General features: G+C 36.5%; 1 protein-coding gene across 3 annotated transcripts in view; it reads left to right on the top strand.

Moving 5' to 3' along the window:
- The first annotated feature begins 837 nt into the window (after window positions 1-837).
- The window catches only part of ttn.1 (titin, tandem duplicate 1), a 150123-nt gene continuing 129673 nt past the window's right edge, over window positions 838-21287 (top strand). For all 3 annotated transcript variants that reach the window (XM_046845792.1, XM_046845791.1, XM_046845790.1), the window contains exons 1-33: window positions 838-1043; window positions 3372-3472; window positions 3576-3779; window positions 3856-4143; window positions 4252-4331; window positions 5292-5512; window positions 5633-5891; window positions 7947-8099; window positions 9245-9310; window positions 9417-9675; window positions 9967-10042; window positions 10473-10694; window positions 10806-10948; window positions 11082-11272; window positions 11367-11597; window positions 11697-11932; window positions 12217-12425; window positions 12513-12677; window positions 12783-12951; window positions 13035-14731; window positions 14842-15123; window positions 15919-16185; window positions 16300-16572; window positions 16681-16944; window positions 17081-17341; window positions 18665-18925; window positions 19014-19277; window positions 19356-19616; window positions 19720-19980; window positions 20070-20330; window positions 20415-20556; window positions 20704-20872; window positions 20963-21194. In XM_046845792.1, coding sequence (XP_046701748.1) covers window positions 3382-3472; window positions 3576-3779; window positions 3856-4143; window positions 4252-4331; window positions 5292-5512; window positions 5633-5891; window positions 7947-8099; window positions 9245-9310; window positions 9417-9675; window positions 9967-10042; window positions 10473-10694; window positions 10806-10948; window positions 11082-11272; window positions 11367-11597; window positions 11697-11932; window positions 12217-12425; window positions 12513-12677; window positions 12783-12951; window positions 13035-14731; window positions 14842-15123; window positions 15919-16185; window positions 16300-16572; window positions 16681-16944; window positions 17081-17341; window positions 18665-18925; window positions 19014-19277; window positions 19356-19616; window positions 19720-19980; window positions 20070-20330; window positions 20415-20556; window positions 20704-20872; window positions 20963-21194 — 8158 coding nt within the window. In that variant the 5' untranslated portion in view covers window positions 838-1043; window positions 3372-3381. The remainder of the gene's footprint in view (window positions 1044-3371; window positions 3473-3575; window positions 3780-3855; window positions 4144-4251; window positions 4332-5291; window positions 5513-5632; window positions 5892-7946; window positions 8100-9244; window positions 9311-9416; window positions 9676-9966; window positions 10043-10472; window positions 10695-10805; window positions 10949-11081; window positions 11273-11366; window positions 11598-11696; window positions 11933-12216; window positions 12426-12512; window positions 12678-12782; window positions 12952-13034; window positions 14732-14841; window positions 15124-15918; window positions 16186-16299; window positions 16573-16680; window positions 16945-17080; window positions 17342-18664; window positions 18926-19013; window positions 19278-19355; window positions 19617-19719; window positions 19981-20069; window positions 20331-20414; window positions 20557-20703; window positions 20873-20962; window positions 21195-21287) is intronic.

Below are 21287 nucleotides of genomic sequence, written 5' to 3'. Positions count from 1 at the left end.
ATGAAGCATTAGGACAATTTTAAAGAAAAATAAATATTGTGATGAAGGTGTTTTGTAGAGTAAGAATGGGATAAAATAATGTGGACAAAATTTATAGGCACTAATCTTATACATTTCAACTTTATAACCTCTTTACCTTTAAAGCATCTTTGGGACAATGTCCATTGTTAAAAGCACTATACAAATACAATTGAGTTATATAGAATGTAAGTATTTTATTTTGCTGCTAGACTAGTAATGTAATGAAATGGGAATAAATGGTAATAATTTAGCATATTCTGCTTATTGTTATATTGATTATATATAATGTTTGAAATATAAATGCCATTAGTGAAGATCTTGAAGATCTTGATTTGAAGAAAAATAATGAATTAATAGGAGCTGAACAACAAAGCAAGGTTAGTAAGCATTCTGTACTGATTAGGGCTGACCCTTCCTGTGTGTGTGTGGGGGGGTTGCCTTCTGTTTGAGTGACAGGGACAGCCACTTGCTCCTTTTGGTCATCAATAGGTTGAGGGCCTGGCTAAACATCACGTCCCTTTTCTTAAAAATGGCAAAAACATAACATTGAACATTTGCATTGAACATTGAACAACCAGAAAAATGTGTGCACATAATATTCTGAGCATGCCATTGTGGTATGAGCTTGTGTGATCAAAGAGTGGGGGGCACTGAGTGTCAAGCGTAGGGTCATATAAAATGAATCAATCTCCCATGATTCTTTGGTTGAGGAGGCTGAATGGGGAGTGGCTGAGCAAGTGACATTGCAGGCTAGGCTAGAGGTATATAAAGAAAAAGTAGCGTATTAGCACTTCTGAGCAGTTGGAGCATTCCCAGCCTTGCCTCGGGTGTAGGGATTGCAAGGGAAAAGCAAAACTACACGGTCTTTACTCCTGTGTAGTTTTGTTTTTTTGGGGGGTCGTTTTGAGGTTCAACTGTTCTCACCTTGGATATTCAGGAAACATACTGGATAAAAGGATTGTTGCTGAGGCAGTGGCCTTCTGGGCACAGTCCCATCAATTATAGGCACCAGTATAATCCAAGTAAGTTGCACTTACTCCATGGTCAGATATTTAATTACAGGTTGTAGTAGTTTTTTTACTTGTTGATCATGCATGTAACATTTACATATACAATATATTACAAATATGCCTTTAGTCTTCTTATGTGGTGTTTCAGGGGTTTTGACAGGCTGCTTTGATTTATTTATTAACTTTTTTCTTTTATAACAGTTTCAGAAAAGAATTACCTGATTTTCAAAGTTCAAGGTTATTATATGGTGCGATGGTGATTTGAGAAAAGCCAAGAATAGCCTGTGATAGCATTAGAGTGGTGTCCCAGCTCGGCCACGATGTCTTTTTAAGGGAATCAGCAGCAGGGCTATCAGTTGCACCTCCAGCTATGTGCCACATGGTGACTGTCAATCAAGCAAGGGGACTGATTATTTTTGGAGATGGCCATTTCTGTCTGATACAACATCAATCATCATACATAACACCTACCATACAGTTTTCTGAGAAATATATCTGTTTGTGGTTATTGAAAAACCAATTATGCTTGTTGGTAATGCACAATTTCAAACATTGTCCAGGAGATGAGCTTGGACTTCACCTGTTGACCCAACTTAAATGGTGGATGATAAAGAGTGTACATGCATTTTATACAAGTAATTGGATGCCTTTAAATATTCGGCTGAATGTAAATTGTTGCTGTTTATTTCTAAATGGCGGCTGACAAACATATTTGATGGCAGCGCAGTATTAGTGGTATTGTTTCGAACATGCTAAATAACTAATGATCTTTTGAGAGCAGATGGTTTTGAGAATTATTTTGCGTCCTTGATTTCTACTGATCTGATTGATTAATTTTGGTTGTTATTAAAAGTTGGAATATTTCAGTTTTTCAAAGAAGATACATTTTAAGTTAAATTTCATAAATTTAAATTTTTGTGTTTATTTATTTATTTATTTATTTATTTATTTATTTATTTATTTATTTATTTTTCAAAAATAAATCCCATTTTGGTATTCTAAGGTTTAATAGGTCCTTGCAATAGGATTTTGTGCTGAGTAATTTTTTATTATTATTCTTTTTCATTACTATATTTAAATAGGAAATAAACAAATATGATAATTATTATAATTTTTTTTTTGACTTATTTTTATTTAGATCATCCTCATTGATCTTATTGCTATTCAGGCAAATTGTTCTATAAACAAAACTGTCTAATAAATTAAACTAAAAAAATAAATCCCATGTTGATAATGGACAGTTTTAAAGCGCCCATTCAAACTGCTAGTTAATAAATGTACATGTTAGGATATTGCATTACTCCTCAATATAGCACAGGTTATATTTGCAGCCTGGTGACCTTACTTAAATTTGGTGCTGGATGCATTTTCAGAGAATTTAAGATTTGGTGGGGGGGATGTGCTAATGAGCCTTAATGCTTCTTTAAGTTCTCACCAATTGGCATTTTAAGTAATAATTTTAATTTGTTATTTTATGCCAATAATATACTTAAATAGAATTTTGCCAATCTTTGTTTAGCCGGAAAAGTAATTTAGTCTCAAATTATGCAAATATACATTGACCAGATTTGAATGAAAGTAAGGTATTATGGTTAGAAAGGTTAGCAGGAGTTCGCACAACAGCTGTTATTTTAAGCTTGTATACTCGTTGCTTTTTTGAGTGGCACCTGCTGACATTCTGTCCTGTCGTGAGACTGTAACCAAAACTTTCAAGTATTTATGTATGCCATTGTTTTATAATGGTTAGGGTTGAACATATAACAATTACTCTGTGTCTTACTGTATGTTGTAAATATGTTTTTGGGTAATTTAAGAGATTGTTCAGCTCAGCTCAGTCACTCGTTCTCAAAAAGCTGTATGCTTGAATAGTATACGGTCTAAAATGTAATATAAATGCATATAAATGCAATTACATGTTTAAGGCTTAATAGTTGTACACGACATTTTTTTCTCCAAATGTGAAGGCTTTTCTTAAGTATTTGCATCTGGATCGGTAATTGGTTTCACAGGCGGAAATCACTTCTTACAGTTGCACTTACACGTCTATATGCTGTCGAGTTTAGGTGTTTGAGTTGACACACGGACCTTTTGGAGCCACTGGTCTCTCAGATGACAGGCTGCTCAGAGCCAGGTGCAGCAGGGTGGAAGGAACGACACCCAGTGATTAGTCAGTTGAATTTCACGCCAGCTAAAAATAGGCTGCCTATAATTCATATTGTCATGTGACGAAAATAAATATCAACACTGTGGACGTTTTTTTGGTCTTTTGCAATCACTGTTTTTAACATAAAAATGTTTTGAGGTTTAAAGTTATGAATGTCTTATTGTTATATTTTCCAGGGTGCCTACCATGACGACACAGGCGCCAACGTTTACACAGCCGCTTCAGAGCGTTGTGGCACTTGAGGGTAGTGCTGCAACGTTCGAAGTTCAAGTTAGTGGTAAGGACGAAAGGTTTAAGATCTTTCTTTATTTTATGATTCTATAAAATAATATGTAGTTTCCAGCTCACGTTCGGTTAAATTACATTCTTGTTCTCTTCAGGTACCCCAGTTCCTGAGGTGAGCTGGTTTCGTGATGGCCAGGTTCTTTCTGCTGCCGCTCTGCCCGGCGTTCAGATCTCGTTCAGCGAAGGCCGCGCTGTTCTGAGGATCCCCGCCGTGACAGCCGCACACAGTGGAAGATTTTCAGTGAGAGCCACCAATGGAGCTGGACAAGCCACTAGCACTGCTGAACTTTTGGTTACAGGTGGCTAATTCAGTCTATTGTTATTAATAAAATAGCATGTCCTAAATAAAGTACTAAACCTGCTTTTTCTGTACAGCGGAAACTGCGCTGCCGACTTTTATTCAGAGACTACAAAGCATGACTGTGAGACAAGGAAGCAAATTGAGACTGGATGTCCGTGTGACAGGAATCCCTACACCTGTGGTGAAGTTTTACAGAGAAGGAGCTGAGATTCAAAGCTCCGCTGACTTTCAGATTGTTCAAGACGGAGACCTCTACAGTTTGTTGATTGCAGAGGCTTTTCCTGAAGACTCTGGTACATACTCAGTAATCGCATCCAACAGCAGTGGACGTGCCACTTCAACTGCAGAACTACTGGTTCAAGGTAAATTCATGGATGTCTATTTAATCCATTAATCATTTATATTAAACGTACTCGTTTAGCGTTTCTACATCAGTGTGGTACAGTACACTTTACTATGTGTTATTTCAGGTGAAGAAGTTGCAGTGCCTGCTAAGAAGACCAAGACAGTTGTTTCGAACGCTCAGATTTCACAAACCAAGCTGGAAAAGGTAACAGGAATCTAAACAAATGCTGTATTGGAATAATCTTATAAAAGAACTATTTTTACATTTGATTTCATGTTCCAGATTTGCTCAAATGTGCATTAGAAACACATTCTGCTAATATGTTATATGATTACAGTAGGGGTGTTTCCAAATAAGGGTTTACACAGTAAATCAGAATAGTCTCGCCCATAGTCACCTAGTCTGTGTTTCTTTTACACACAGTGCACACAGAAACAACTTTATATTAAACCGAGCAAAACTGCCTGTTGAGTAATAAGACAGATTTAACAATGGCTTTTTATCTTTTTAAAGCTGAAATGAAAAGCAATGTGGATAAACATTTGTAAAATGATTCCTCATAACAGTTTAAATCTATGATGTACAGAACATCACACAAAAATGTAGAAGAAAAACGTAAAAAAAAATTTTTTAGCAATAATAAAAACTAAAAATTGCATTAATAACTGAAGAAAGGCCGCACTGCAGACAGGATTCGCATTTCACATATCAGCAAATCAGATTGAATTCTCGGCTTTCTAAGCTCTAATCTAAAAAATTTACAGAAATAAATTAGAACAGAATATATCTTTACAGATTCTCTCAGACATTGTTAAATAATTTAAGTCCCTGCTGCCAAGATGCTCCTGTGTCTCTCACAGATCATGGGAAGGGAAACTTAAATCTGTAATGGGGTTGGATTTATTCACACAGGTCAAAACATTTATTTAATAAAGCTTCTTTATTTTCACGTTCATCTTCACAGCATTAATCAGAATAGGCTGTTTATTATCTTTTTGTGAGAAAATATGTAGATTTATGTGAAATCAAACTTTTAATATAACCAATTGGCTCGAATCTTCATCTATTCTGGGTCACCCCTAGATTACAGATAATCATTTCTGAATGTCTTTTGTCCTAAAAAAAATGATTAGTGACTAATCAAGTCTTATATTTCATTCACAGAAAGTGGAGACTCACTTTGAGTCGTCAGCCATGATAGAAATGCAAATGGAGGGAGGTGTTGAGATTCAGCATTTGGCTCACAAGACACCCCCTCGTGTGCCTGGAAAACCAACCTCGATGTCCCCGACACCACCTTCGGCAGCTTCAAAGGTTGCAGCTGCTCGTCACCAGTCACCTTCCCCCGTAAGACACGTGAAGGCTCCAACTCCCACCCCTGTGAGGTAAAGGGTATTTCCTAAAGTACCTTATCAACCAAGGTGGTCCATAAACTTTCAATAAAGTGTATAATAATTAAAAAAAAAAAAAATGCTTCATTTTAAATGTTTTCTTTTTTCTTTTAGGGCTGGTTCCCCAACTTCACGAGTTTCTGTGTCCCCTATCAGACCTGTCAAATCTCCGTTAACCACACGCAAGTATGTCACAGAGGCTACGGATGTTCTGCCTCCATGGAAGCAAGAAGGATATGTAGCAGAATCCAGCTACACTACCATGACTACAGGACCCGCATATGTCCAGACCTCTTCCACACACATCCAGAAGGAACAGTGGGAGGGCTCTTTTGCCATGCAGCAACAGATCAGTGGAGCTATTATCAAAGAGGTGAGAATTGATTTCCTATAGTTGAATATTTGCTGCCCCTAGTGGTATAACACCTCAGATGCAGCGAATCAAGCCTGCAAATAGAATAAAATAAATACATATGCAGCAATGAAAAACAGTATATAAGACATAACAATGACGGTTTATTCTCTGAATCAAGGCATTGTGTTTGTTAATACTGTGTCAGCGATCATGGTTCAGTGTTACCAGCAGTGTTGTAAATATGTTGATTTGTTTATTGAAAAGGTAAACTGGTTTTGCTTTTCAAGGGAAGTCGATGGAGTTGTTTCTGCTTCCGATTATTCTGTGTTGTTTACATTTATGGTCACCTTACGATCCAAGGAAGGTCTACTGAGCTGCCACCTCCCGAAAATACGACTGAGCAGCTATGGGGCTAAGCGCCTTGCTCAGGGCCCGAGCAGTGGCAGCTTGGTGTGGCTGGAATTTGAGCTCATGACCTTCTGCGCCAATGTACAATGCCTTAACCACTGAACTACCACCTCGACCACATAATGATCAGTTACCTAAGCTTTAAAATGCTTCTTTCAAGGAATCTGCTGGGACAATTCTAATTATGATTTAAATAAAACTGAATTCAGGGTATAGTGACACTTTGCACCCAAGGCTCCTTTCATAGACTCCTTGCATTACCAGTGTAACCCTGACCTGCTTATGATAAATACATTTACAAAAAATAGACCAGTTGTTTAGGTTTAGGTCATATCAAGCCATTAATGGTCAGATAAAAAAAAAATTGTTTAAAAAAGAAAAGCTGTTAGCGAAATATTTTCCCAATTAGCTTTAACAATTTTGGAAGTGTGAACCAACAGAAAAAAGAAAGTGAGGTTTTGTAGGAAGAAGAAATTATTAAGGGGCAGCCACACAAACTGTTATTATTATTTATATTTCATTCGTTTTTTCTTTTGTCAGGATCAAATTAACCAAGAATTGGTTTTATATCTCTCAGAATCATTTGGTCTGAGGCTTGCCTTGAGAAGAAACAAGCAAACAAACAAAAGAAAAAGAAAACAAAAGACGAAAATTATATATATTAGGTCTGCAACTAACGATTATTTTGATAATCGATTAATCGGATAAAAAAGTTTCTTAATTAAATGGTTTGCTTATTATTTATAAATATAATATTCAGTATATTTATGTATATAAATGTTCTTTAAAAATGCAAAAGCCACATATTGAGTTTCACTATCTTTAATTTTTGACATTATATAAAGGTTATAGTGGCTGCTTCTGAATAGTGCATTTGAAAATGCAAGTTGAAGCAACTTGTGTACATTTGTATTGCTTTTAATATGTTAATGCTTCTAATGGCAAGTTGACAACCAAGCTTAAATAAAATCAATATAAAATAAAATACAAGATTGTTTTGACAATTTCTGTTTAAAAGAATACAGACATTTTGTTCAGTTGTAAAAAATAATTAATGCTTCAAGTGTGCTGATTCTAATCACCCATTAAATTCTTAACTGGATATATACTGAATTGGCCATGTACCAGAAAAAATATTTCATGCATGAAAGAAGAAACTTACTAATGGAAAGGTATAAAATTTGAAAAAGTACAATACTGGCTTGTATAATAAGGATCTCGAGCTACACCTGGATTTCTGTGATGCTGTTTTATAAAAAATAGTGAAATAATAATATTTTTTTCTTAACAGTTTCATTTTGTTCCTTTTCCCCCACTAGATATTTATTCAGCCAAACGATGAGTCTGCAAAAAATAGCTTTAGGGAAGACAGTGTTGAAAACACCTGTGAATATAATGATGATGTTGCTGACTATGCTAGCAGTGAGGGTGAATTTGCAGACTCGGTTACTAGTACACCTGATACTGCAAACAGTAATGAGCAAAGGGAGGATACTGGAAGCAGTGTTGACAGTATGGCCAATGTTTTCAATGAACTGACCACCACTAATTCTGCTCCACCTGAGGATGAAGTGGAGGTACACTGGTCTGTGTTGGGTTTAAATGAATTTATTCATTGTAGATATTAAGCAATGTTGATACAATACAAATGTCTGGAAACTATAGATGAAATCAGATGTTGAGGACACTGCAATGCTGATGATTCCAGAAGAAGAACATTTTCATGAAAATGATGACAGTTTTCTCGACGGTGCTCTAGCAGAGCAAACAGCACCAGACACCAGCCCAAACTTTGAAACTTGCGCTTGTATTGAGGAGGTAGCAAACTAATGTGTGAAACAAACACCTCACTATCAATGTCACACTTTGGAGAGTTTGGCTAAAGAGCATCACAGTCATACACTGCTTTCACCTTGTCGGCTCCCTGTTTTTCTTTTCACTTTGTTTTAGCATTAAGCATGGATCGATTGATATTTTGCTGTTTTGGATCATTTTGATGTGTTGCACTTTAATTTTTTATTGTCATTTTTGTACTTTGGAAAAAAATGGTACCAATATATTACAATATATTTTTTGTAATGTAACTAAGGATGTGTGCTTTATATACAAAATCCTGATTTATCATCCTTAATGTCTTAATACGGCTGGTTAACAAGTATACTATATAGTCTATAGAGTTCTAATTATATAGTCCTTCAAATTACATAGGAAATTATAACTGTCGGAAGAGCAGCAGGTTATTTCCGAGAGAGTAAAAACTGAGACTGAGATTGTACTTATCCCCACTGTTATATAAATCATACATGTTTTTATTATACAGAATTTTGAATTTTCAACATTCTATTAGTGTGTTTTCTTTTAAAAGCTTTATTCATTTCTCCTAACAGAATATATTACAATGAAGTTGACATCATTTAAAGCTATTTTTGTAGTTATTGATCTTTGGAATAAATCCATTCAATTCAAGTGACCAGTCAAACAACTAAGTAGTTATAAAACCTTAAAATGAATGATAAATATGTTGTTAATTGTGGGTGAAGATTTCCCTCAATATAACTACTCAAAAATTAAACCCCAGACCCCTAAAGGGCTCACAGTCATTATGTTAAGATCTCTATTAGACAAATGTATTTTGTGTTCATATAAGAATAAACCCAACACTTTATGGTGGTTATGGTGCTGTCACTGTTTTGATCAGTCCTTAGAAATAAATGAAACAGACACATGATTTTCATTTTTTATGTGGATGTCGGCATTATAATTTGATCTGACAGCAAAGCTTCATTTCAGTAATCGAGCTCCACACTGCCTCCACTCAGCAAGCATGTTTCCACAGCACCTTTTCTTTGTTTTTTCCATCTGCCATTTCAACTGTAAAAATGAATACTTTTCTTCCTTTCCATCATCCTGTAATCTGTATCATTGCTAAAAACAAAGGTCTAAATGTCTTAAATATTTTGCAGGCCGTGGAGGATGCAATGATCCCTTCACATACACGAATGCAGGTGATGCCACCGACAGTTGTGGCTGTAAGTATTTCATTTCAGTGAATTTCAATGAACTGTTTTCAACAGGTTGGCTTTCCACCATTTTTTCTACACTTAAAATAACTCCATTTCCATTCCTGTTATTCAGGGCTTGAAGAACCAGACTGTTACTGAAGGAGAGTCTGTGACTCTGGAGTGCCAAATCACAGGCTACCCGTCACCAGGCATTATATGGTTTAGAGAGGACTACAGGATTGAAAGCTCTATCGACTTCCAGATCACATATGAGCAAGGATATGCTCGTTTAATGATCCGTGAGGCCTTTGCTGAGGACAGTGGACGTTTTACTTGCACTGCAACAAACGAGGCTGGAACAATCAGCACCTCCTGCTACCTGCTTGTGCAAGGTAAGAATAACATTCTTACAGGGTTGGAGTCACCCTAGAGTCTTGATATTACCCAAATAAGGACGGTTTCCCTTTTGAGTCTGGTTCCTTTCAAGGTTTCTTCCTCATAACATCTAAGGGAGTTTTTCCTTGCCAAAGTCGCCATGGCTGCTCATCAGGGATAAATACACACCTTCACCTTCACTGTTAAATTCTGTAAAGCTGCTTTGAGACTATAGAAATAAACTGGCATTATACAATATTTATTGTTTAGATAGATTTATTTATTTATTATGTACTTTTTTTTTACAGTCTCAGAAGAAATTGAGAGTCGGGAGGATTTGACTGCTATTTCTGAACATGTCGAAGTATCTATGCAAGAAAAACAGTGAGTGTACTATGCAGTTATTGTACTGTTTCTATTCATTTTTTTTTTTTTACTTTTTAACTATTCTTTCTCTTGCTTTTTGACTTGTATTGCTCATAAAGACTGTCTTATTATATAGAACTTCCTGCTGTGTTGTATTATTTATACTTTTGATTCTATAAAGATTGTCTACGTCTATTTGAGCAAAATTATATTCTTATTGTAATTAGTTTCTACAAAAGACCACAGTTTGGTCCACTTCCTGGCTTTGTGATCAGTGATGGGATTTGGTCAAATGTAGCATGTAATATTGCTAAAAAATATATGTACCAATCTTGGTGTGCAGAGTTTGAACATATCGAATGTAGAGATTTTGTTTGCAGAACCAGTAGGCGATAGTGATTTCTTTGTTAACTTTGCAATTTGTTTATTTGTGCAATTTTTATTCCAGAATTGCAGCTGATGTCAGAACTCAAGAAACCAGAACTGAAGTCAGTGCTGTATTTGAGTCAGTAGACACTGGAGCAGGTGTGGCTCCATTCTTTGTGAAGAAGCCCACAGTGCAGAAACTGGTAGAAGGTGATAGTGTTGTCTTTGAATGCCAGATTGGAGGAAGTCCCAAACCTCACATTTACTGGAAAAAGAATGGAATACCACTGACTACTGGATACAGGTTTTTTATTTATTCATTTTTACAAGAAATTATCTTGTTATAAAAAATTTCAGTCATGTGAATTGTTTGAAACATGGATATAAATATAATTTTTTTTGTTTGCCCTAACAGATATAAAGTCGCTTACAATAAAGAAACAGGCCAATGCAAATTGGAGATTTCTATGACATTTTCTGATGATGCTGGAGAATACATAGTGTTTGCCAGGAACAAGCTTGGAGAGGAATCTGCATCAGCTTTGCTGCTTAATGAAGGTTGGTCATATGACCATTGTGTTGCTACATGCATATAAATAAATAAATACATATATACATACATACATACATACTTATATATAAATAATATGTATGAATATTATAATATGATGTAATATATCTTTTATTACAGAGGCCTATGAAGCTTACATAAAAGAACATGAAGTAACATATATGACTGAAGTGACTACAGGAGTGACACTGGAGCCCAAAGCCGGTGATGTTCCACCTGTATTTACAAATGAACTTGAAAAAGAGCAACTTATCATCCAAAGGAAGATGGCTAAGAAAACACAAATGATGCAGACCTTCACATCTGAGGAGGTTTGTAAACCATTGTGTTACAAAATTTCTTTATTGATTTACTTTAACATGCTGGGCTATTATATCCAAATCTAATGATTCTGTCATTTCATAGGAGTTCCAAATATCTTCTGTTGAGCAGAGGTTCATGTATGAGATTGAATGTCATCTTCTTAAGATCACATACCAGAAATTGTTGGCTGAAGATGGGGAGCAAATGGACATAACCATTTCCGAGCATGAGTGTGTATCCCCAGTTTTTACAACTCCCGTGAAAAATTACAAGCTCAGGGAAGGAATGAGTGCTACACTGCACTTTAGAATGACCGGAACTCCACTTCCTAAGGTAGGCAACTCTATTAGCACTATCTAAACATATAAGCGTCTCCTATTTTTTAAAAGTCGTAACCTGTTCCAAGCATATTTATATAATCTTATTTTGCAGATTGCCTGGTTTAAAGATGGCAAACGCATAAGACATGGAGACCATTATCAAATGGAGGTTCTTAGTGATGGTCGAGCCAGTCTACGTCTTCCTGTGGTGCTGCCAGAGGATGAGGGAATCTACACTGCTCTGATTAGCAACATTAAGGGTAATGCTGTCAGCTCTGGAAAGCTGCATGTGGAATTATCTGAGACAGTACCACGATACCGTCAACCAGAAACAGCTCATAGGATCAGGTATGCTCCATTTTATCACTGAAACATTGTGTCAGGTGAAAGTGCATGCAAAATGTAAAAAATTAGGTGAATTTCCTAGTTTGATTTGCTTAAGTACTATAAGCAATACATTATTTAGACATGATATTTTAATATTTTGATATTTAACATACAAACTAAAAAAAAAATGCAAATTTTGAATTACAGAACAAGAGTTTTTAAGCTGTATAGATATTTATATATAGAATATTTCAACCCATGTTGAGTTGCTCTCACTGAGAAATTCTGGTTTTGATACAATTCAGATCCACATCACCACGCTCTACTAGTCGTTCTCCTGGACGTTCACCTGCTCGCAGACTGGATGAGACTGATGAAGCCTATCTTGAAAGGCTTTATAAACCTGTATTTGTCACAAAGCCATCTTCCTTTAAGTGCTCTGAGGGACAAACCGCAAGATTTGATCTAAAAGTTGTAGGAAGGCCCATGCCTGAAACTTACTGGTTCCATAATGGTATGTATAAAAACATCCTAAAGAGGCTCATTTAAATTAAACACTAAAACAAAGAAAAGCTAAATGTTTTTTTTTTCTTTTAATCAGGACATCAAATCGTAAATGACTACACCCACAAGATTGTGGTGAAGGAAGACGGAACTCAGTCGTTGATTGTGGTTCCCGCTATGCCTCATGATTCTGGAGAATGGACAGTCGTTGCTCAGAACAGAGCTGGAAAAACCTCTGTTTCTATGACTCTCACTGTTGAAGGTCTGTTTTTTTGAATATGCATTTTTTACCCTTTTTTTTAAGACGCTTTACTTTTAGAATATCTTTGGAAATATTTAAACACTACTTTTTCATATTTATTTTTAGCTAAAGAAAACTTGGTGAGGCCCCAGTTTGTTGAGAAGCTAAAGAACATCAGTGTTAAAGAAGGCAGCTTGGTTGAATTGGCTGTTAGGGCAATTGGCTCTCCCCTTCCTGACATTGTTTGGCTGAAGAACAGTGATATTATCACCCCACAAAAGTATCCACACATCAGGTGGGTATTTAAAAATAAACGTATGATTTTGAACATTTTAAGATTTTGAACATTTAAAAATTTGCAAATGTGCTTATTTCTAGAATTGGTGGTGGCAAGGGGGAGGCTTCCTTCAAGATCAACCAGAGTACTGGTTCAGATAGTGCATGGTATACTGCTACAGCTATTAACAAAGCAGGCCGGGATACAACTCGCTGCAAAGTCAATGTTGAAGTGGAGGCAGTAGGACCTCAACCAGAGAGAAGACTTATTATTCCTAAGGGAACTTATAAAGCCAAGGAAATTTCTGCTCCAGAATTGGAGCCACTGCATCTCCGTTATGGACAGGAACAGTGGGAGGAGGGTGACCTTTATGACAAGGAGAAGCAGCAGAAGCCTCAGTTCAAAAAGAAACTGACATCGGTCAGACTTAAGCAGTTTGGTCCTGCGCATTTTGAATGCAGACTCACCCCTATTGGTGATCCCACGATTGTTGTTGAGTGGCTGCATGATGGCAAGCCCCTGGAAGCTGCTAACAGACTGCGCATGATCAATGAATTTGGTTATTGCAGTCTTGACTATGAAGCCGCTTATGCGAGAGACAGTGGTGTCATCACATGCAGAGCTACCAACAAATTTGGTGTTGACCAAACCTCAGCCACTCTGATTGTAAAAGATGAGAAGAGCCTTGTGGAGGAAAGTCAGTTGCCTGAGGGTCGGAGGGGGCCGAGAATAGATGAAATTGAGCGCTTTGCTCATGAGGGCGCTCCTGCTGGAGTTACTGGAGATGAAACAACAGAAAAAACTAAGCCTGAGATTGTCCTGCTTCCAGAGCCCATTAGAGTCCTGGAAGGAGAAACTGCAAAATTCCGTTGCAGAGTAACTGGATACCCAAACCCAAAAGTTAACTGGTACCTAAATGGACAGCTTATTCGCAAGAGCAAAAGATTTAGACTCCTATATGATGGCATTCACTACCTTGAAATTGTGGATTGCAAATCTTATGATTCTGGAGATGTCAAAGTTGTGGCAGAGAACCCTGAAGGTGTAGTGGAGCATGTGGTGAAGTTTGAGATTCAACAGAGGGAGGACTTCCGTACAGTTCTGCGCCGGGCTCCAGAAATCAAGCCTGCTGCCACTGTTCAAGAGCATGGCAGGGTCCCCTTTGAGGTTGTTAAACCTGAAAAATCCTCAGAAACCTCCAAAGAGTTAAAAGAGGTGGTGAAGCTGAAGAAAACGGAGAGGGTAATCCATGAGAAGTTAACAGAGGAATCTGAAGAGCTAAGAAGCAAATTTAAACGCAGGACCCAGGAAGGCTATTATGAAGCGATTACTGCAGTTGAACTAAAATCCCGTAAGAGGGACGAATCCTATGAAGGTATGCTCAGGAAGAGAAAAGATGAACTCCTTCATCATACCAAAGAATTAACTGAGGCTGAAAAGATGAAAGAAGAAGAGGAACAAAAACTGACCATTCCCAAATTCAAACCGGACAAAATAGTACTTTCACCCAGCATGGAGGCTCCAAAGATTCTGGAACGTATTCAGAGTCAGACGGTTGCCCAAGGTGATGAAGTGCGTTTCCGTTGCAGAGTTGTTGGTAGACCAGATCCAGAATGTCAGTGGTTCAAAAATGGAATCTTGCTGGAAAAATCTGACCGGATTTATTGGTACTGGCCTGAAGACCATGTCTGTGAACTTGTCATTAGAGATGTGTCTACTGAAGATTCTGCTAGTATCATGGTCAAAACCATGAACATTGCAGGAGAGACCTCAAGCCATGCATTCTTACTTATTCAAGGTAATTTCTTTAGCAGTAATTAAAGAATGACTAAATATTTAAAATACTTTCTTCATTGCTTTTTTTTATGTTACTAACACCTACATTATTGCTTCTTTTATTCATTTCAGGAAAACAAGTTATAACATTTACTCAAATGCTAGAAGATCAAAGTAGCAAAGAAAAAGACACCATGGTGACCTTTGAATGTGAGACCAATGAGCCTTTTGTCAAGGTCAGATGGCTAAAGAACAATGAAGAGATTTTCTCTGGAGACAAGTACAGGATGCACTCTGACAGAAAAGTACATTTCATGTCTGTGCTGATCATTAACATGAGCGATGAAGCAGAATACAGCTGTGTAGTCATTGATGATGACCAGATAAGGACAACTGCAAGACTTTATGTTGAAGGTAATGCTGTTAAACAAAAATTAACTGATCAAAATTTGTAAATGTATATATGTATAATTATATTACATATATGTTTTATATATTATTTTATATAAATCTATAAATATATGTATATATCAGGGGTGTAACGGTACACGGTTAGGTACGTACATCAGTTTTTAAGTCATGGTTCGGTTCAATTTATTACAGTTAGTGTTTGTCATTTTTTATAAACGGCGTTTATATTATTAACATTTATGAACAGCAACAGTTTACATTTAAAATATTTTTTTGCTTAAATAATATATAAAAATTTAAACATTTATTAGAATTAATCAAATTAATGCAATACACTTTTTATTATATTGATTAAATTAAACTATTGATGAAATAGCAATTTAAAAAATTATTAAATAGACAAATTAAATAAAATAGTTTACATTTGTTAGACCTCTTATGGGTAATACAGAGGTGTATATAAGTGCATGTATGTGTGTAGGTTTTACATTTATTATTTAGTTTTCTAAAGATAGATATGCTTTACTTTACTGTCCCACTTATTTTAGCTTATTTTAGTCCCACTTTATTTTATTTGTATAACAAATGTTTGCATTAAAAAAATACAGCAATTCATTCAATAAATGAATAAAATTAATTTAACTTATTTATTCATAAATTAATTCATTCTATCCCTCCTTCATTCAAGAAATAGCATTTAACCATTGTAAATATTGAACCATTGTAAACAACATTTCCTTTATTTCTAAAGTTCTTATTTATCCTCTGTATCGTTGATTTATTTTAATTGTCACATAGGTGAACCACTTGAAATTCTGAAGAACCTCGAGAATACAGAAGTGCCTGAGTCATTTGCAGGAGAGTTTGAGTGTGAAGTGTCCCGTGAAGATGCTGAAGGCTTTTGGTTTTTTGGGAACAAAATGATATCTCCGAGTCTTAAATATGTTATGTCCTCCCGCCGTGGTCGTCACTGCCTATCGGTTAAAGATGTGAAAAGAGAGGACCAAGGCAAATATACTTTCAAAGTGGGTGACCTGGAAACAAGTGCTTCCCTAAAAATGAAATGTGAGTATTTTTGGAAGGGGGCCATACGATTTAAAACTGTACTTCTAAGAAAAAAAAAGGATTTTAACCTCTGTGTTTTTTCATAACAATATTTTTTATATTTTTTTACTCTAGTGCGTCCAGTTACACTGCTGCAAGGTTTGTCTGACTTAACGATATGTGAGGGGGATATCGCCCAACTTGAGGTACGATTCTCTCAGGAAAACGTGGAAGGAACTTGGATGAAGAATGGTCAGGCCATTTCTGCAACAGACAGAATTCATATTGTAATTGACAAACTGAACTATAAGCTTCTAATTGAAGATGCTAATAAAGACGATACTGGAACGTACTCCTTTGTTGTCCCCAACCAAGACATTTCCACAAGTGGAAAGCTCGTGGTTCAAGGTAAATTTTACAAGTAATGAATATAGAATTGTTTTGTGTAATATGGGAATATTTAAGTGGATAAATCTAATATATTTTCTTTTCTTTTTTTTTTTTTTTTTTTTACAGTTATCGACTTTTTGACTCAGTTAAAGGACATTTCTTCAGTAGAGGGTACAAAGTCTGTTTTTGAGGCCAAGATAACTGCAGCTGATGTTAGCTCAGTGAAATGGTATCATAATAACAAACTGGTGCTACCCAACGACAGAGTCCAATTGGTCGCAAAAGGTTCTAAACAGCGACTAGTGTTGAACAGGACCTTTGCTTCTGATGAAGGACGATATAAGATGGTCGTTGGCCGTGTTGATTCGACGTGCAATCTGACAGTTCAAAGTATGTACTCAGTAGATTTAAGAAAACAATCATTCTTTGTCATCTATAAACAATTTTAAAAGGAATAATAACACATTACATTATATTATTATATTATAATATTAATATTATATTATATTATTCTTGTGGTTTTCAGAAATCAGCATTGTAAAGCACATGGAAGACTGCATTTGTACAGAGACTCAGACTGTCACATTTAAGGTTGAAGTATCTCATCCCGGAATCGATGCTCTCTGGACATTTAAGAATCAACCTCTAAAGGCTGGTCCTAAGTATAAAATTGAGGGCAAAGGTACCCACTGTAGCCTCACTGTCCTTAATGCCATGAAAGATGAGGAGGGAGAGTACGTCTTTGCTGCTGGAGAGAAGACATCTAGTGCAAAGCTTATCGTTTCAGGTATAAAAGAATGTCTTTATAATTGATTTTAAAGCCCATTCTTGAACTATGTCTATTGCTATGTTTTACCTTTTAGTGGTGTGAGGAGTATCTGAAAATCATCCTTGAGTAAAAGTATATATACTCTTCTGCAAAGCTTACTCCATTAACTCTAAAAGTCTAAGAGTGTCTGATTTGAATAGTACTTGAGTATGTGCCTTATATTGAATGGAGGCTCAAAGATGCTCTAGTCCTTAACACCAAGACGCATGTTATTGCCAAAAACAGTTCATTTTTGAGGTTTCATTCACTAAAATACAAATCAAATTGTACACCTCAACCCTGCATTAACCGAAAGATCAACACAACATCCTCTTCAACATGCCAGAATGAAAGACAGATTAAACAATTTTCAATTAATATATACATTTACAGTATAAAGTACCAAAGAATAAGAATCATTAATATTCAATGGACAAATAAAATGAAAGAAAATAATTTTAGATAATGTTAAACCAAATATTTAGAGCTGACTGTCACCTCCCAGTCTCAGAGGGGGCAAAATTTATATTCAACTTCAAGAAAAGCTGGATCGCAAAGATTTTCCAATTTATTCAAGCTCTTCTTGGAATGAAAATGAGGCCAGCAGTCACTCACAGGCAGCAGATGTGGGCAGGGAAGTGTTGAGCCTTAATGACATCTTCAATAGAGCTGCAAAAGGTCATATATAATATAGTGGAGTAAAACGTACATACACTATATTGCCAAAAGTATTAGGTCACCTGACCTTCCCTGCTATATGTGGTTCTTTTGCAAACTGTTACCACAAATCTGGAGGCACTCAATCGTACAGGACGTCTTTAGATGCGCTATAATAACATTTTGCTTTTACTTAAACTTGGAAACCCAAACCTGTTCCAGCATGGCAATGCCCTTGTGCACAAAGTGAGCTTCTTGAAGATCTGTTTTATATGCTTTGGAGAGGAAGATCTTAAGTGGCCTGCTATAGAGCTCTAAACTCATCCCTACTGAACACCTTTGGGATGAATTGGAATGCTGACTGTACCCCAGGCCTCCTCTCCTTACCTACATCAGTACCTGCCTTTTGTAACACCCTTGTGGCTGATGAACACAAATAACCATTAACACTCCAAAATTTTGTGAAATATTTTAGTGTAAATTGAATCATAAATTCAGTTGAGTAGAGAGTCAAAGTTGTTTACATCTTTGATACTCAGTAAAACTAGAAAGTAGCCAAAATATTACTTATTGAACTGAACTGTTTATATTGTGTTCACATTATTGGGTAAAGTTAATAGGATTTCTTGTTTTTCCCCCTTCTAGGTGGTGCCATAAGCAGACCACTTTGTGATTTGACAGTAGCAGAGTCTCAGACTGCTGTGCTTGAGTGTGAAGTTGCAAGCGCATCTGCTGAGGGAAAGTGGCTTAAAAATGGACAACCCGTTGAGTTCAGTGACAATATCAGGAGTGAAGAGAACGAGACTGTAAGAAGCCTCGTCATCGAAATCAGCAGACCACAAGATATTGGAGAGTACACATACCAGGTTGCAAACTCTAAGACATCTGCTAACCTAAAGGTTGAAGGTATGTTCAAGTGTCGCTATATCATTTTTCTGGTTGAATTGGTTTGTGTTTGTCTTCTGACTACTAATAATGAAATGCCATTTTATAGCCGTTAAGATCAAAAAGACCATGAAGAACCAAACTGTCATTGAGACGAAGGACGCGGTGTTCTGTATTGAACTCACCCATTTGGATGTGAAAGGATCGCAGTGGATCAAGAATGGAGTCGAAATCCTTCCGAGTGACAAGTATGAAATCACGGTCGACGGCACAGTTCACACCCTGAGGATTAAAGATTGCAACACCCATGATGAATCTGTTTATGGATTCAAACTCGGAAAGCTCTCCGCTAATTCAAGACTTAATGTTGAAAGTAAGTATCTTTCCATAGATGCTTTTATATGATTGCATCCATGTAGAGTTCTTTTCATTGTTAATCTATCTCTTGTAGCAATCAAAGTTGTAAAGAAGCCTAAGGATGTAACATCACTGCTGGGTGGCACTGCTTCCTTTGAGTTGAGCCTTTCACATGATGACATTCCAGTTAAGTGGATGTTCAATAACCAAGAACTCACACTAAGCTCTAATATTAAAATAGTCTCTGAAAGAAAAGCCCACAAGCTGGTGATTCAGGGTGTGGAAGAGAGCATGGCAGGAGAATACACTGCTGTCATTGGACATTTGCACTGCAGTGCATACCTACATTTTGAATGTACGTAACCTGTTTTTTAATATTCTGTAAAAGTAGGCATGCCTTAGTTATTATCAGTCTATTACAATTTCCATAATAAATGTCCATTTTGCCAATTATTTAGCTTTGAGGGTCACAAAGCCAATGAAGAATATTGAGATTCCAGAGACTCAAGTGGCCACATTTGAATGTGAAGTTTCACATTTTAACGTCCCATCCACCTGGCTGAAAAATGAAGTTGAGATCGAAACAAGCGAGAAGTATGGAAGCATTGTGCAGGGCAAACTGCATCAACTAAAGATCATGAACACTGGCAAAGATGATGCTGCCGAATACACATTCGTCTGTGGAGACGAAGGCGTCTCGGCCACCCTTACCGTTAGCCGTAAGTCATTTGACAGTTTTCAGTATGCATGCTTGTTGTTTAGGAAGAAATATAACTTACACGTCCCTGCGTTTTATTTAATCATCCAGCCATTCAGATCACCTCCATGCTCCAAGACATCAATGCTTCAGAAAAGGACACGGTTACATTTGAAGTGACTGTAAATTACGAGGGTATCACCCACAAATGGCTGAAGAATGGTGTAGAGATCAGATCTACTGAAAGATGCCAGATTCGTTCCAAGCAGCTCACTCACACTCTGACTCTCCGTAATGTGCATTTTGGGGATAGTGCCGAGTACAAGTTTGTGGCAGGATCTGCTGAAACATCAGCAAAGCTGTTTGTTGAGGGTGAGTTTTAGAGTTTTTTTCCGCTAAAGTCAGTTTCGTTTTTCTTTTGTTCTATCATAATGATGCACATTTTTTGCTCCATAGCTCGTGTCATTGAGTTTACAAAACACATAAAAGATATCAAGGTGACTGAGAAGAAAAAGGCCATTTTTGAATGCGAGCTCTCGGAACCCAGTGTTCAGGTCACATGGCTAAAAGATGGGCAGGAACTTGAATTATCTGACAGGTACTGAAACTGAAATATACAATAATATGATATATATATATATATATATATATATATATATATATATATATATATATATATATATATATATATATATATATATAAAATGTCGCTTATACTGGTACAATTTCTGGTACAATTCTTTAGGTTCAAAGTTACCACAGAAAAGTACATTCAGCGTTTGATGATCCAGAGCATTCGCATGTCTGATGCCGGTGAATACTCTGTGGTTGCTGGCTCTAGCATGTCCACCGCTCACCTCACAGTAGAGGGCAAGGATGTTCACATTTCTGAACCAGTTGAGAAAGAAATAAAGGCAAGTGTCAAATAATTATCCCACTTAATATAACTGGAAATGATCTGAACCGTGCATTCCCATTTCACATTTTTTTTCTTCACAATCTAGGTGGTTGAGAAGCAAAGAACCACTTTTGAGTTTGAAGTAAGTGAGGATGAAATCGAAGGTCGCTGGCTGAGAAATGGGATTGAGATCCAGTTCTCTCAGGAGAAGCGATTCAACTATGTGACCATCCGGAAGGTGCATCGCATGACAATTTCCGAAACGTACCAGAGTGATTCTGGGGAATACACTTTTATTGCTGGGAAGAACAGGAGCACAGTAAATCTGCAAGTCAACAGTGAGTGTTTTTTTACATGTCCTACATGTTATCTCAGAGCTTTACTTTAGTTTTGCCAGCAATATTAATTAAATGTGCTGTAAAGTAATTACT

Source organism: Silurus meridionalis, chromosome 3 (genome assembly GCF_014805685.1).
Source record: "Silurus meridionalis isolate SWU-2019-XX chromosome 3, ASM1480568v1, whole genome shotgun sequence".
Taxonomy (NCBI): Eukaryota; Metazoa; Chordata; class Actinopteri; order Siluriformes; family Siluridae; genus Silurus; species Silurus meridionalis.
Note: the sequence above shows the minus strand (reverse complement) of the source record. Positions and strands in the feature narration are given on the sequence as shown.